At 46.0% G+C, this 12,478-nt stretch overlaps 1 protein-coding gene across 1 annotated transcript in view; it reads left to right on the forward strand.

Annotated features, from left to right (window-relative positions):
- Positions 1 to 4,642: 4,642 nt before the first annotated feature.
- Positions 4,643 to 12,478, forward strand: part of LOC115094197 (polymerase delta-interacting protein 2-like) — a 35,626-nt gene continuing 27,790 nt past the window's right edge. The window contains exons 1-2 of the mRNA XM_029606993.1: positions 4,643 to 4,815; positions 5,006 to 5,087. Coding sequence (XP_029462853.1) covers positions 4,670 to 4,815; positions 5,006 to 5,087 — 228 coding nt within the window. The 5' untranslated portion in view covers positions 4,643 to 4,669. The remainder of the gene's footprint in view (positions 4,816 to 5,005; positions 5,088 to 12,478) is intronic.

A 12,478-nucleotide genomic window follows, 5' to 3' on the forward strand; every position in this document is an offset into this window, starting at 1 on the left:
AATTAAATCCCCCACCCTCCCGAACCCCCCCCAAATGACTTAAATAACCTGCGGGTCCAGCGGCGGTCCGGAACGGGCTCCTGCTCCTCAATCTTGTTGTCTTCAGCCGGCGCCATTTTCCAAAATGGCGGCGAAAAATGGCGGCGGCCATAGACGAACACGATTGGACGGCAGGAGGTCCTTCCGGACCCCCGCTGGACTTTTGGCAAGTCTCGTGGGGGTCAGGAGGCCCCCCACAAGCTGGTCAAAAGTTCCTGGAGGTCCAGCGGGGGGTCAGGGAGCGATTTCCCGCCGCGAATCGTTTTCGTACGGAAATGGCGCCGGCAGGAGATCGACTGCAGGAGGTCGTTCAGCGAGGGTTCCGGCGCCTCGCTGAACAACCTCCTGCAGTCGATCTCCTGCCGGCGCCATTTTCCGTACGAAACGATTCGCGGCGGGAAATCGCTCCCTGACCCCGCTGGACCTCCAGGAACTTTTGGCCAGCTTGTGGGGGGCCTCCTGACCCCCACGAGACTTGCCAAAAGTCCAGCGGGGGTCCGGAAGGACCTCCTGCCGTCCCAATCGTGTTCGTCTATGGCCCGCCGCCATTTTTCGCCACCATTCTGGAAATGGCGCCGGCTGAAGACAACAAGATTGAGGAGCAGGAGCCCGTTCCGGTCCGCTGCCGTTCCAGACCGCTGCTGGACCCGCAGGTTATTTAACTCATTTGGGGGGGGTTCGGGAGGGTGGGGGATTTAATTTAAAGGGTCGGGGGTGGGTTTTAGGGGGTTTTAGTGTGCCGGCTCACGATTCTAACGATTTATAACGATAAATCGTTAGAATCTCTATTGTATTGTGTTCCATAACGGTTTAAGACGATATTAAAATTATCGGACGATAATTTTAATCGTCCTAAAACGATTCACATCCCTAATAACTGACTGGATGTTCCATTCCCTCTTTCCAGATTAACCCACAGTGCCTCCTCCTTACTTCGTAAGCCCTTTAATTCTGTTGCTTTAATATTATTTTTTTTAGTATCACCACTCCTCCCTTTCTTCCTATCCTGTCCTTCCTGAATAGATTTTTGTTTGGTATAACTATATCCTAGTCATAGTTCTCCATGTACCACATCTCTGTTATCTTAACTATATCCAAGTAAGCCTTTTCCATGACTGTCTCTACATTTGGGACTTTACTTCCCATACCATGAGAATTAGTGTGCATAGCTTTCCAGATGTTGCCCTTTGTATCCATTTCTTTTTATGTGCTTAAAGATTTACTTAGCTGAATACTTGTACTTACCTTAGGGCCTTATCTACCCATCCTTGACAATACTAGTTTAAAGCCCTCCTCAAGAGGTTTGCCAGTCTGTTTTGAACATATTACACCCCATCTTTGACAGGTAGACTCATCTGTGTTCAGCAGTCCCTGAAAAATCATCCTATAGTCCAGGAAGCTGAAACGCTCTCATTGACATCATCTACACAGTCATTTATTCATCTCCCTGCCTGAACCTTTATCCTTGACTGGAAGGACTGAGGATAATCCTACCTGTGCACCTATCCATTTTACCCTCTCTCCCATAGCCAGGCTCGGATTTAGGCATAGACAACTGCCTAGGGCACCAAAGTTTTAAGGCGCCAAATATGCAGACCAAAGAGGAGCCTGCCTCTGCTTGCTTTAGGACCATGTGCCATCACAGCTTCCAAGTGGCACTGCCATGGCACTCTCCCTAAAGGCGACAAATTCTTAAACCCAGCCTTGACTTTTGATGTGTTCTGTGTAATGATAGCTAGTAGTATCATTTGTGCCAACATGGATGAGCAGCACTGAAAAGTAGTCAGCAGGCTTGATGATTCTTGGCAATCTCTTCGTAATGTCTCCGATTTTGGCAACTGGCAGACAGCACACTTCCCAAGACAACATGTCCAGTTGGCAGATGGATGCCTCCATGCCCCTCAGAAATTAGTCACCAATCACTACTACTTTCCACCTTGCTGTTGAGCTTGCAGCTTTGGGGTTTATTCCTCTTCATGAGATGGTTTGTTCTCTGGTTCCTCCTCATCCTGGGATGCTTTCTCCTCCTTCACTTCCAGGGTATATACTGGTTCTTCGGCTCAAGGAAAGTTGGAGTTGCGATATAGGATCTACTGGCTGTAGTAGTCTGGGGATAAATAGACAAAATAAATAGGAGGGTGCCTCCTACAGATTGCAAATCAATATCACAGCCAAAATATTATCAAAGAAAATTGTTTTTCAGAAAAGAGTGAAAATGGCTCATTCATACCAAAAATTAGTTCATACTGCTAATGACAGTTTTCTTATTGTATCTATAATGACGGGCTCTAAAAAAAACACTCATCAATAAAAAGATTTTATCAACCAATTATTTTCATATTTTTATAGCTAGGTTTCACAGCACAGGTGCAAAAACTTTTTGAGTACTAATTGCTCCCAAAAACTAGAAGTGCCCACTTAACAAAGAAATGCAGTAGCTCAAAAATATCTCTTCCACTCACATGAATAAAAAAGACTAACTCCATAACAAAAGATTTTTGATTCATTAACAGGATGGTTTTCCTAAGGGGATTTAAATGAACAGGAAACTTTAATAATAAATTCCATAACATAAAGTGAAATGTCAGCATTTATCTTTGAGAATATTTTTCAATTGATGACTTCATCTAATTTGTATAGCAACTTGAAATACCATATTTGTGATTCTGCAGGTATCTGAGAGTGCATATATCAGTCTTTGGGAGTCTTTTAGCTCAAACAGCTTACATATATTTCAATAGTTTTGATTCAGCCCCAGTGCAGTTTACGCAAGTAATCCAGGTCCAGCTGTCATCTTGTGATCCAGTTTGACCTTTCCCTTTGCCTGAATTTTCCATCTTTGACCTCAATAAGCATTTCATTGATGTAGTCCTCATTCTCCTGGATGCTTCTCAACTTTACCACCACCACCTATTTGCTGACAGTCAACCTCAGACATCTTTCATATTGAACAGGATTCTCCCTATGGATCAGAATATCTAGCTGGAGAGTGGCAGAAGTAGAAATAGTGGAGACAACTAGGGAAACCCTGTGAGGGGGCATGGCACTGATGGGCCTGGCAGTACACAATGGCTCCCAGGCCCCCTCGCTAAATTTTCTTCAGAGAGTTGCTGCTGCTGTGGGGTTGGTGCTGTATTGTAGGACAAGCAGAGCTGCAGAAGGGGTTAATGACGGTACTTCAGAACTTATGAAACCTTGGTGCCGGAGGCAGTTGCCTATATTACCTATCTCTAAATCCAGGCCTGTGCACAAGCTATATTTTTCTCCACATTTTCTTCTTTTTTCTTGTGTGTTTGTACATATATATTTTTTATGTTGATATTCTTGTGACATCCTCTCCTGATGCAATCTAGTACTTATAATGTTGAAGTCCAAATAGTAGAGACTGGAGCTACAAATCCCATAGTGCATTAGGATAGGGTGACCAATTCCAATTCTCAAGAATCACAAACAGGCCAGGTTTTCAGGATATCCACAATGAACATACCTGGGAACTCTCCGGATTTGGCCCGGAGCCTCCAGAATTCTAAAAGAATTACCGGGTCTCCGAGCCAATACTGGAAATCTCCGGGTGCTGCAGCAAAACCAATCTGCTTGGACCCGGAAAGAAGAAAGGAACATCATTGGTCTTGCACGGCTGAAAAAGGAGGAATTTGACAATGATTTCTACCATATCCGGACCTTTTTAACTCTTAACTTCGCTTCCTTGTGATACCACCTGCTCCTGCACAGCCTGTTTCCTGTATCCAGCCACTTGCTGCCCCATCCTGTTTGCCTTGGCCAATTGACATTGCGATTTCCTGCCCGTGCATCAAATGAGGAGTAAGAAACAGGCAGCGTCCACTTCCGCAGCACTGGAGGAGAAGGAAGAGGCTGCTGCTGCTCCAGGAGCCCAAGTTAGAGTCTGCTGTTGCTAGTGTGTTTTGAAAGGGGGGAGAGAGAATGAATGAGCATGTCTGAGAGAGTGAGTGAGTGTGTATTTGTGTAGGAAGAAGAGATCTGAGAGCTGAGTGCAAGTGAGCATGGGTGTGAAAGTGAGTGGGCATGTGTGTATGGAAGAGGGAGATATGTGAGTGTGTGTGTGTTGGTGGGAGAATGGCAGAAGTAAAGGTGTAAATGGACATGTGAGAATGTGAGAGAATGAGCAGTGAAAGTAAGTGTGAACATGTAAAAGTGTTTATGAGAGCACATTTGTGAACACTGGTCCCACTGTGCAGTTGCCCTCCCCTCAGCTAATCCATTGTAATCTCAGGGTGACTGGAAGTCAAAAGTTCCCAGGTATGACAAAGAACATGCATGAGATAGATATGCATACACTGCCTCTATTGTATGCAAATCTATCTCATTCATATTCACTGTGGATATCCTGAAAACTAGGCCTGTTTGAGAGGCCTCAAGGACCGGAGATAGACATTAAGAAAACTGGAACCGGATTGAACAACAACAAAATCTTCCTCCCCAAACTTCCATCGTATCAAATTGTTGTCGATATTATGTGTAATCCCAGAGAAAAAAAAAAATCGGATTTTGTTACGCCGCACAGAAAAGCCCTGCCTTTAAGAGCTTCTGTATCCTGCCCCTTTAAGAGAGATTGTTTGGCACAAACACGTGAGCAATAGGGAACTGAACCATGGCTGTCGCGGGCTGCTGCTGTGGTCGTCGGCAGCGGAGTTGGCTCTGTGGATCTTGGGTAGCTGTGGTCTTATTGCGGCGGTCGGTGGAGCCTGCACGACGGGCACCATGCGTCTCCTGGCAGGCGAGGGCTATGACATCCCGGTGAGAGGCATAAAAAGCGAAGGCTTTCCCTAATCCTCAGCAGTTCCTGTTTATTGCTCATCTCCCTCAGCAGTCATATCTCTGTTTGTTGTTCCTGATTTTTGCTGTGCATATCATCTCTCCCCCAACCAAGCTCAGCATTGACCTGTGTCGCTTGCCTTAGTCCCTACTGCCTGTCTTATTTCTGCAGGAACAAAACAGTAAATCAAGTTTTGGAGACGGTGGGTGTCTTTGAGACCCCGAAGGCGCTGGAAAAGTATGAACCAGGGCAGGTAAGATCCGAGATCCCTAGGCTCTTTTCCCTCAGGGATAGTTTGTCGGGTTCTCTGTTGATGTGATGAGGGTACATAGCAGGAATAAGTTTATAATTGGAAGCATAATTAAAAGATCTTCTATAAGCGACATGGGTAAATATATGCTTTTATTACAGTAAATAACAATAGGCTGATCCGTAACCACTATAAACATAGCTATGCTTAAACGTTTAAGTACAGCCTCACAAATGAAGATAATCAGAATCCTCCCCTTGATCCACACTGTGCTCTTAATTGGTCTATCTTGAGTAGACTGTAAGCTCCAAGGAGCAGAGGCTGTTCATTAGGTGCCTCTGTGAAGCATTTGGTATACATATCATGAGGATGATGATAATAGTAAATATGTTTTATAAGAGGCTTTGGAAATGTTTAAAATGTATGGGATATGACAAGAGGAGACCATGAGCTCAAGAGGGCTCTGTTCTAAAGGGTTTACTGCTCTATTCACTGGCCTGGGCATTTTGGGTCATCAAATCAGCAGGTCACACTAACCCTCTCTGCCTTTGCCTTCTTCTCAGTACATACAGTGCCTCCATCACTGTTTCTAGAATTTGGTTGGTTTCACAGACGTACCACACTCCTAAATGTCCAGTGAAAAACAAAATGCAGAAAAGAGTAAAAGCCATATGGGCTGACGGTGGCAGTGAGCCAGCGCAGCACGCTTGGCAGCTTTGCTCAGGGTTTCCTGTTGTGTCTTGGGTCTCTCCTTTTTCCCTCCGTGTCCCTTCTGGGCTTTTCTGCATTGGGACTCCACCTTTGAGGCCGAGGACCCGGAACTCCCAGGGGAGGATTGCTTCTATCAGGAAGTGATGACCCCCACATCACCTCTGCTGGGTCTGGCTGCACTATTGCTTTACCGGTTGCTGTCACTTCTTGGTTTCTTTTTGACTAAGATCAAGGGTAAAGGTTGAGCTGTAAGATGAGGATGGTGCCTTTTTGCCTGAGATGAACAACCTGGCACCTAATCCTATTAGGGATGTGATAATTAATTAATTAATTTTTTTTAAAGGGGGGAAAGCTTTATTGCAGTGGCTTAGAGCTGTGTATTGTTAAAAGCTGCTGGGGCAATTGCCCCTGTACCACCTGCATTCCCTCCTCCTCCTGTCTTAGTGGCTAAGAAGAGAGGTTGAAAGAAAAGAGCTGAAATTTCCCAGGAAATAAGATGTATAATAAAGGGGGCAATTCTCAGTAGCCCACACTGCCCAGTCTCAGTCCTACCATACTCACTCGCTTGAGACGCTGAACAGAAAACGGAGAGAGGGTTGGCAGTGGACCAGGCCTTCAGCGGTAGAGTTGGCCTTCGCTGAGGGACCTGCTAGGCGGAAAGTGTGTCTCCATACTGTATAGGGCAATTGTACAAGCCTACCTGAATCGTACCCCCCATTCTGAAGGTTGAGGAGAGATGGGCAGAAGATCTGGGGCTCCACTTAGAATCCAAGACGTGGAGGCTTATTTGGCGTAAAGCGCATAAGTCGTCTTTATGTGCCAAAAGGGCTGAATTGCTGGTGAGATTAATAATGCGCAGTTATAGATATCCCATCAGTGTTGGCGTGATTGTGGGAAAAATGCACATTTGATGGGGTTGCCCGTATATATCTGCCTTTTGGCAGAGAGTGGGATGTATAATCGACCGAATAGTGGGCTGTTCGGCGGTCTAGTCCCCTGGGCTGAGGGGTAACCAAAGACTTGGCAAGTTTCAGAAATTGTTGCTACAACAGATGTTGATTGCGGCGCGCCTCTCAATTGCTTTGCGATGGAAATCTGTGCCTACTTTGGTACCTTGGAGGACTCTGGTTCATTCAGTTGCCTTAATTGGAAAGTTAACATCTATGTTGAAAGATGAAAGAGTTGTTTATATAACAAGATTTGGGACCTGAACTGGAAATTCTTTCATGCTGTGTAACTAGAGGGGAGGGGGAGGGGGGGCAATCTTTTGAATCAGGAGATGTCCTATGCTCCCTGGACGTGTGGGATGCATATCTGCTGCTATGGATCATTCAGGATCCCTTAGGTTCACCGTACAGGACAGTCACTTTCAGTTCTCTTCCTTTCCCTTCAGGGGTGAGACCAGGCTGTTCACGGAGTTCCTGGCTCAGAACAAGAGGAATCTTTGACTACGTGTCTTTTTAGTTGGAGTCCTTTCTCTTGGACCATCCAGGCGAGAGTTCATGTATTATTTCTGTGTCTAAGAACTCTTGTTACTTAACCCAATTATAAACAGACACAGGATTTGGATTAATGAGAGAAGACAAGATTACGTGGGTGATTACAAAAGTACAGTCGAGACACTGGGGGGGCCAGGCTCACCCATATTTTTTTTTTACAAAGAAATGGCTAATGTGTGTGCACGTCAGGGATCCCCCTTGCGCTCTCCTGTCACTTTATCTCCTACTGCTCCTGGCCCACCCTGTACGCCGCCTGGCTCCTGACGTGCTGGGGCCCGGTGGTGGTGGTGGTAGCAGTGAGTGCAGGAGCTGACCTGGCGTGCATTCACAGGCTTTGCTCCCTCCTAGCTTTTCTATGGGAGATCTGCCATTCTCCAGACCTTTTGAGCCACTCCTGTCTCCAAAGAATAACTGACCAGCACTGTCAGTGGAGTCTCTAGAACCTAAGAGGTCTCTCATCCGGTCCCATTACCTTGCCTACTTCCAGGTTTGCTAGTCCTGTGCTAACCCTCTCTTCTGTAACTGGAGCGGTCTCTATACTGTACGGATTTCTGCCACCTGTTTTTTGGTTCTATTATTATAGTCCCTTTTTCAGTGAACGGTGAATACAAGTATTCTGGGTTTTTTTGGCTTTCTCACCCTACATGAATTTTCCTCCTTTTCACCTCTGTCTTACAGCCCCATCTCTGCATGGCCTCCTTTCACTGATGTAGCTAAAATGAGTCTTGTCTCCTTCTTTTTCCTGCATTATTTTTTTTTTTCCTTTTGTTCACATCTTTGCTGTCCTGACTGCTTTTCCTGTTTTCCTTAACTTTTTCCAGAAATTCTTCCTTGTCCTCCCCTTTCTGAAATCTTGTATCTTCTGAATGTGATTTTGTTTTGTTCTCTTCTTAAAGCCTTACTGGTCTCCTTCTAACGAGAAACTCGTTTGTGTACCTTTCCCCACCCCTTCCCCCTTCTGCCAATGATGTTTGAATCACCCATCCAGTTTCCATCCTCGCCTGTGCTTTTTATGTCCTCCATGCCCAGATACTTAGAGTACCTTCAGTTTATTTCTTACGGGAAGGTGAGAGCCCATTGTGATATCATTGAGCCTTTTCAAAACTGCCCTGCCGTTGATTTAATGCCTGGGGTCATCCACTGACGCCATTGTCTAGTTTCCTGCAGGGAAAAACTGTCCTGTAACGTTCATGCACTTACTAAATTACACAGAAATTCACACAGGGCCCGATTTCAAAGGGTAACTCGCGTAAATGGTCTTGCGCGTGCCGGGCCTAAAGCATCGGGACGTGTGTGAGTCCCGGGGCTTGCAAAAAGGGGAGGGGGCAGGGCGGTCTGGGGGAGGGGTCAGAGGCCATTTGTGGCTATGCCAAGGGTCGCGCACCGGCAGTCGGCCGGCGAGCGCAACTTACTTCAGCCCCAGGGCTGAAGTAAGTTTTCAAACAAAAGTGAAAAAAGGAAAAAGTTGGCGGGGGGGGGGGGGAGGTAAGGGAAGGTGGGGTGAGGAGGTAGGTAAGTTCCCTCCGAGGCCACTCCGATTTCAGAGCGGCCTGGGAAGGGAACAAGGGAAGGCAGCGCGGGCTCCGCGCGTGTCAGGTGCACAATTGTGCACCCCCTTGCATGTGCCGACCCCCCCCCCCCCCATTTTATAATATGCCTGCGCACACATATTATAAAATCAGTCGTACATGGGTGCGTGCCGGGTAGCGCCCGCACGTTTTAAAACCTACCCCATAAATGCACATTGTCATAACCATGTACAGGTTTCTGTACCAAAGAAGGGAACTAGGACTTGTGCAGCTTCACCCGCTTCCTTTCTTCCTACCTTTTATTTACGTTCCTAATGTAAAGACTTGTTGCCATGACAGTGGTTTCTTTTAGTTTAGACCCCCCCTGTTCTTCTGCTTCACCAAGATCTCCCCAGTCTTAACAGCGTTGGTGCCCTTGATGTTTAGGACCCTGACCTTTTGAGGGACCTTTTTTTTTTTGCACTTTTTTTTATTTTTCGGCCTGGCAGTTTCCTCTTGCTCCTCAGGACCTTCAGCTGAGTTGGAACTGGGACTAAATCCAACCCTATGAGCTTTCCCCTGTGTTAATTCCTCTCCCAGCTCACCTAGCCCAGCCCTTGTAGTGGTGCAGGTGGCTCCCACTGGCATAGCGCTTTGGGGGGGGGGGAGAAGTGATTTTCCTCCTTCTGGGATAATGCAAGACTTGTGGGGGGAGGCAGAGATTGGGCTGCTACAGCTCTGATATTATTTTGTTGACTTGGGAGGATTGGGCCACTGCTAGCCTGCAAGGGTTTTCTATTCCCCAAATAAGGAGTAAACCAGTAAGCAGCAAAATTACTCGGATGACTTTTATGTGGGTAAATTTAGCGGTGTACTCAGTGGGAGACTTGCCCCGCTGAATAAACCAGGTAACTTGATTACAAACTGGTTGACGGATAGAAGATGGAGTGTAATGGTAAATGGAACCTACTCTGAAGAGAGAGCGGTGATAAGCGGAGCGCCACAAGGATCGGGGTTGGCTGGGATCAGTTCTGTTCAATCTAAGGTTTGTCTATTTGAGGATGATACTAAGATCTGCAACAGAGTGGACCTGCTGGAAGGAGCAGAGAGAATGAGACGGGATTTAAGGAAGCTTGAACAGTGTTCGAAGATATGGCAGTTGGGATTCATAGCCAAGAAGCGCAGAGCCATGCATCTGGGGTGTGGTAATCCAAAAGAGCTGTATGTGATGGGGGGTGAAGGGCTGTTGTGCATGGAACAAGAGAGGGACCTTGGGGTGGTAGTGTCTAGTGATGTGAAGATGGTGAATCATACGACAAGGCGATAGCTAAAGCCAGAAAAATGCTGGGCTGCATTGAGATAGAAATAACCAATAAGAAAAAGCAGGTGATAATCCTTTTATACATGTTCTTGTGAGACCTCACCTGGAGTACTGTGTTCAGTTCTGGAGACCGTATCTGAAAAGGGACAGAGACAGGATGGAGGCGGTCGAGAGAAGGGTGACAAAATGATGAGGGGGGAGGTCTCCATCAAATGACTTATGAGGAGAGGTTGAAGGACCTAAATATGTACACCCGGGAGGTGAGGAGGTGCAGGAGAGATATGATACAGACCTTCAGATACCTCAAAGGTTTTAATGATGCACAATCAACAACAAACCTTTTCCATGGGAAAGAAATCAGTAAAACTAGTGGTCACGAAATGAAACTCCAGGGAGGAAGACTCAGAACCAAAGTCAGGAAATATTTCTTCACGGAGAGGGTGGTGGATGCCTGGAATGCCCTTCCAGAGGAAGTGGTGAAGACAAAAACAGTGAAAGGTTTCAAAGGGGCATGGGATAAATACTGTGGATCCCTAAAGGCTAAAGGATGGAAATGAAGAAAAGAGTGCATGGGGGTAACTTGCTGGTGTTGCAGTTACTACCCTTAGCCAATAAGCTTTCCTACTGTTGATGCAACTCCATCATTGCTCTCTGCTTCAATGGCAAGTGGGAAAAGAGGAATTGGATTCAGACAGCAACCAACAAGGACCCTGATTTTTACAGTCTGGGAAAACAAATAAGCATGGGGGTAAATTACTGACATGGCTGTCTGTTTATTTATTTTGTCTTTTTTTATAAGGTGGTTTACAAATTTTACATACATAAAATTTTAAAATAAACAAAATACAATAACAAATCAAAATAATATAAAACATACAGAAGGAATAAGCGACTCTTGACCTGTTACTACCCTTAACTGATAAGCCTGCTACTTTTGATGCAACTTTAACATTGTTCTGTGCTTCAAGGGCAAGAGATAATGGGGAATTGGACTTGGATAGCAATAAACAAGGGCCCTGACTTTTACGGGCTGGGAAACTGATAAGTATGGGGGTGACCTGTACGATGTGGCAGATACTACCATAAGCTTGCTGGACAGACTGGATGGACCGTTTCATCCTTTTCTGCCTTCCTTTCTATGTAACTTCACCCACATAACTTGCTTTTCACTAGCCTTCTGAATATAGACCTCTTTATTTCTTTTTTTCAATAAAATGAGTAACTCATTTCAAATCTTTCCTATATTAATAGTTGCTGGATTATTGGAACTCTACCTTAATGATGGTTTATGGACTTTTTCTCCAGGAACTTTTCCAAACCTTTTTTAAACGCACCTACACTAACATCTTTCACCTCATCCTCCGGTAATGAATTCCAGAGCTTAATTATGAGTTGAGAAAAAAAAAACTATTTTCTCTTGTTAGTTTTAAATGTATTACCTAAAACTTTTTATTGTGTGTCCCCTGGCCTTTCTACTTTTCGAAAGAGTAAACAACTGATTAATGTTTACTCATTCCGCTCCACACATTGGGGCAGATTTTCAAAGCTCTATGCGCGTACATCCAGGAGGATTTACGCGCGCCGGGCCTATTGTCAAAAAGGCCCAGCAGCGTGCATAAAGTCCCGGGATGTGTGTAAGTCCCGGGGCTTGAAAAAAGGGGTGGGACGGTCTGGGGGGGGGGGGGGGCTGAAGCCTCCGGCACAGCGGCCATTTGCCGCTGTGCCCAGGATCATGGGCCGGCCATCGGCCGGTGCTTGCAACTTTCTCCTGCCCAAGGCAGGTATAACTGGATAAGATAAATTTTTTTAGGGGGGTTTAGCTTAGGGCTGAGGGGCCGGGAGAGTTAAGGGAAGGTGGGGTTGGGGGTAGAGAAGTTCTCTCCGAGGCCGCTTCGATTTCGGAGCAGCCTGGGAGGGAACGGAGGAAGGCAGTGCGGCTCGGCGCTCACAAGGTTGCACGCGCCGACCTCTGATTTTATAACATGCGCACAGCTGCATGCACATGTTACAAAATCAGGCGTACGTTTGTGCGCGCCGGATTGCGCGCACAAATGTACGCCGCGCGCGTAAGTTTTAAAATCTGCCCCATTATTTTACAGATATCTATCATATCTCTCCTCAGCCATCTCTTCTCCAAGCTTAAGAATCCTAACTCCTTTTGAAAATTCACTTCATAGGGCTGAATTTTCAAAAGGTTTTATATGTTTTGAAGTTTGGTGTAGACGGCCTTGCTCACCTCTGGCTCTTCTCTGCTTTGGCAGATGGGCAGGAAGGAGGTAGACAACTAGGCTTGTCCCTGTTTTCTCTCGGAGAAAGGAGGCAGGTGGCCTTGTCCATTCTTAACACTTCTCTGCT

This window comes from Rhinatrema bivittatum, chromosome 6, assembly GCF_901001135.1.
Source record: "Rhinatrema bivittatum chromosome 6, aRhiBiv1.1, whole genome shotgun sequence".
Taxonomy (NCBI): domain Eukaryota; kingdom Metazoa; phylum Chordata; class Amphibia; order Gymnophiona; family Rhinatrematidae; genus Rhinatrema; species Rhinatrema bivittatum.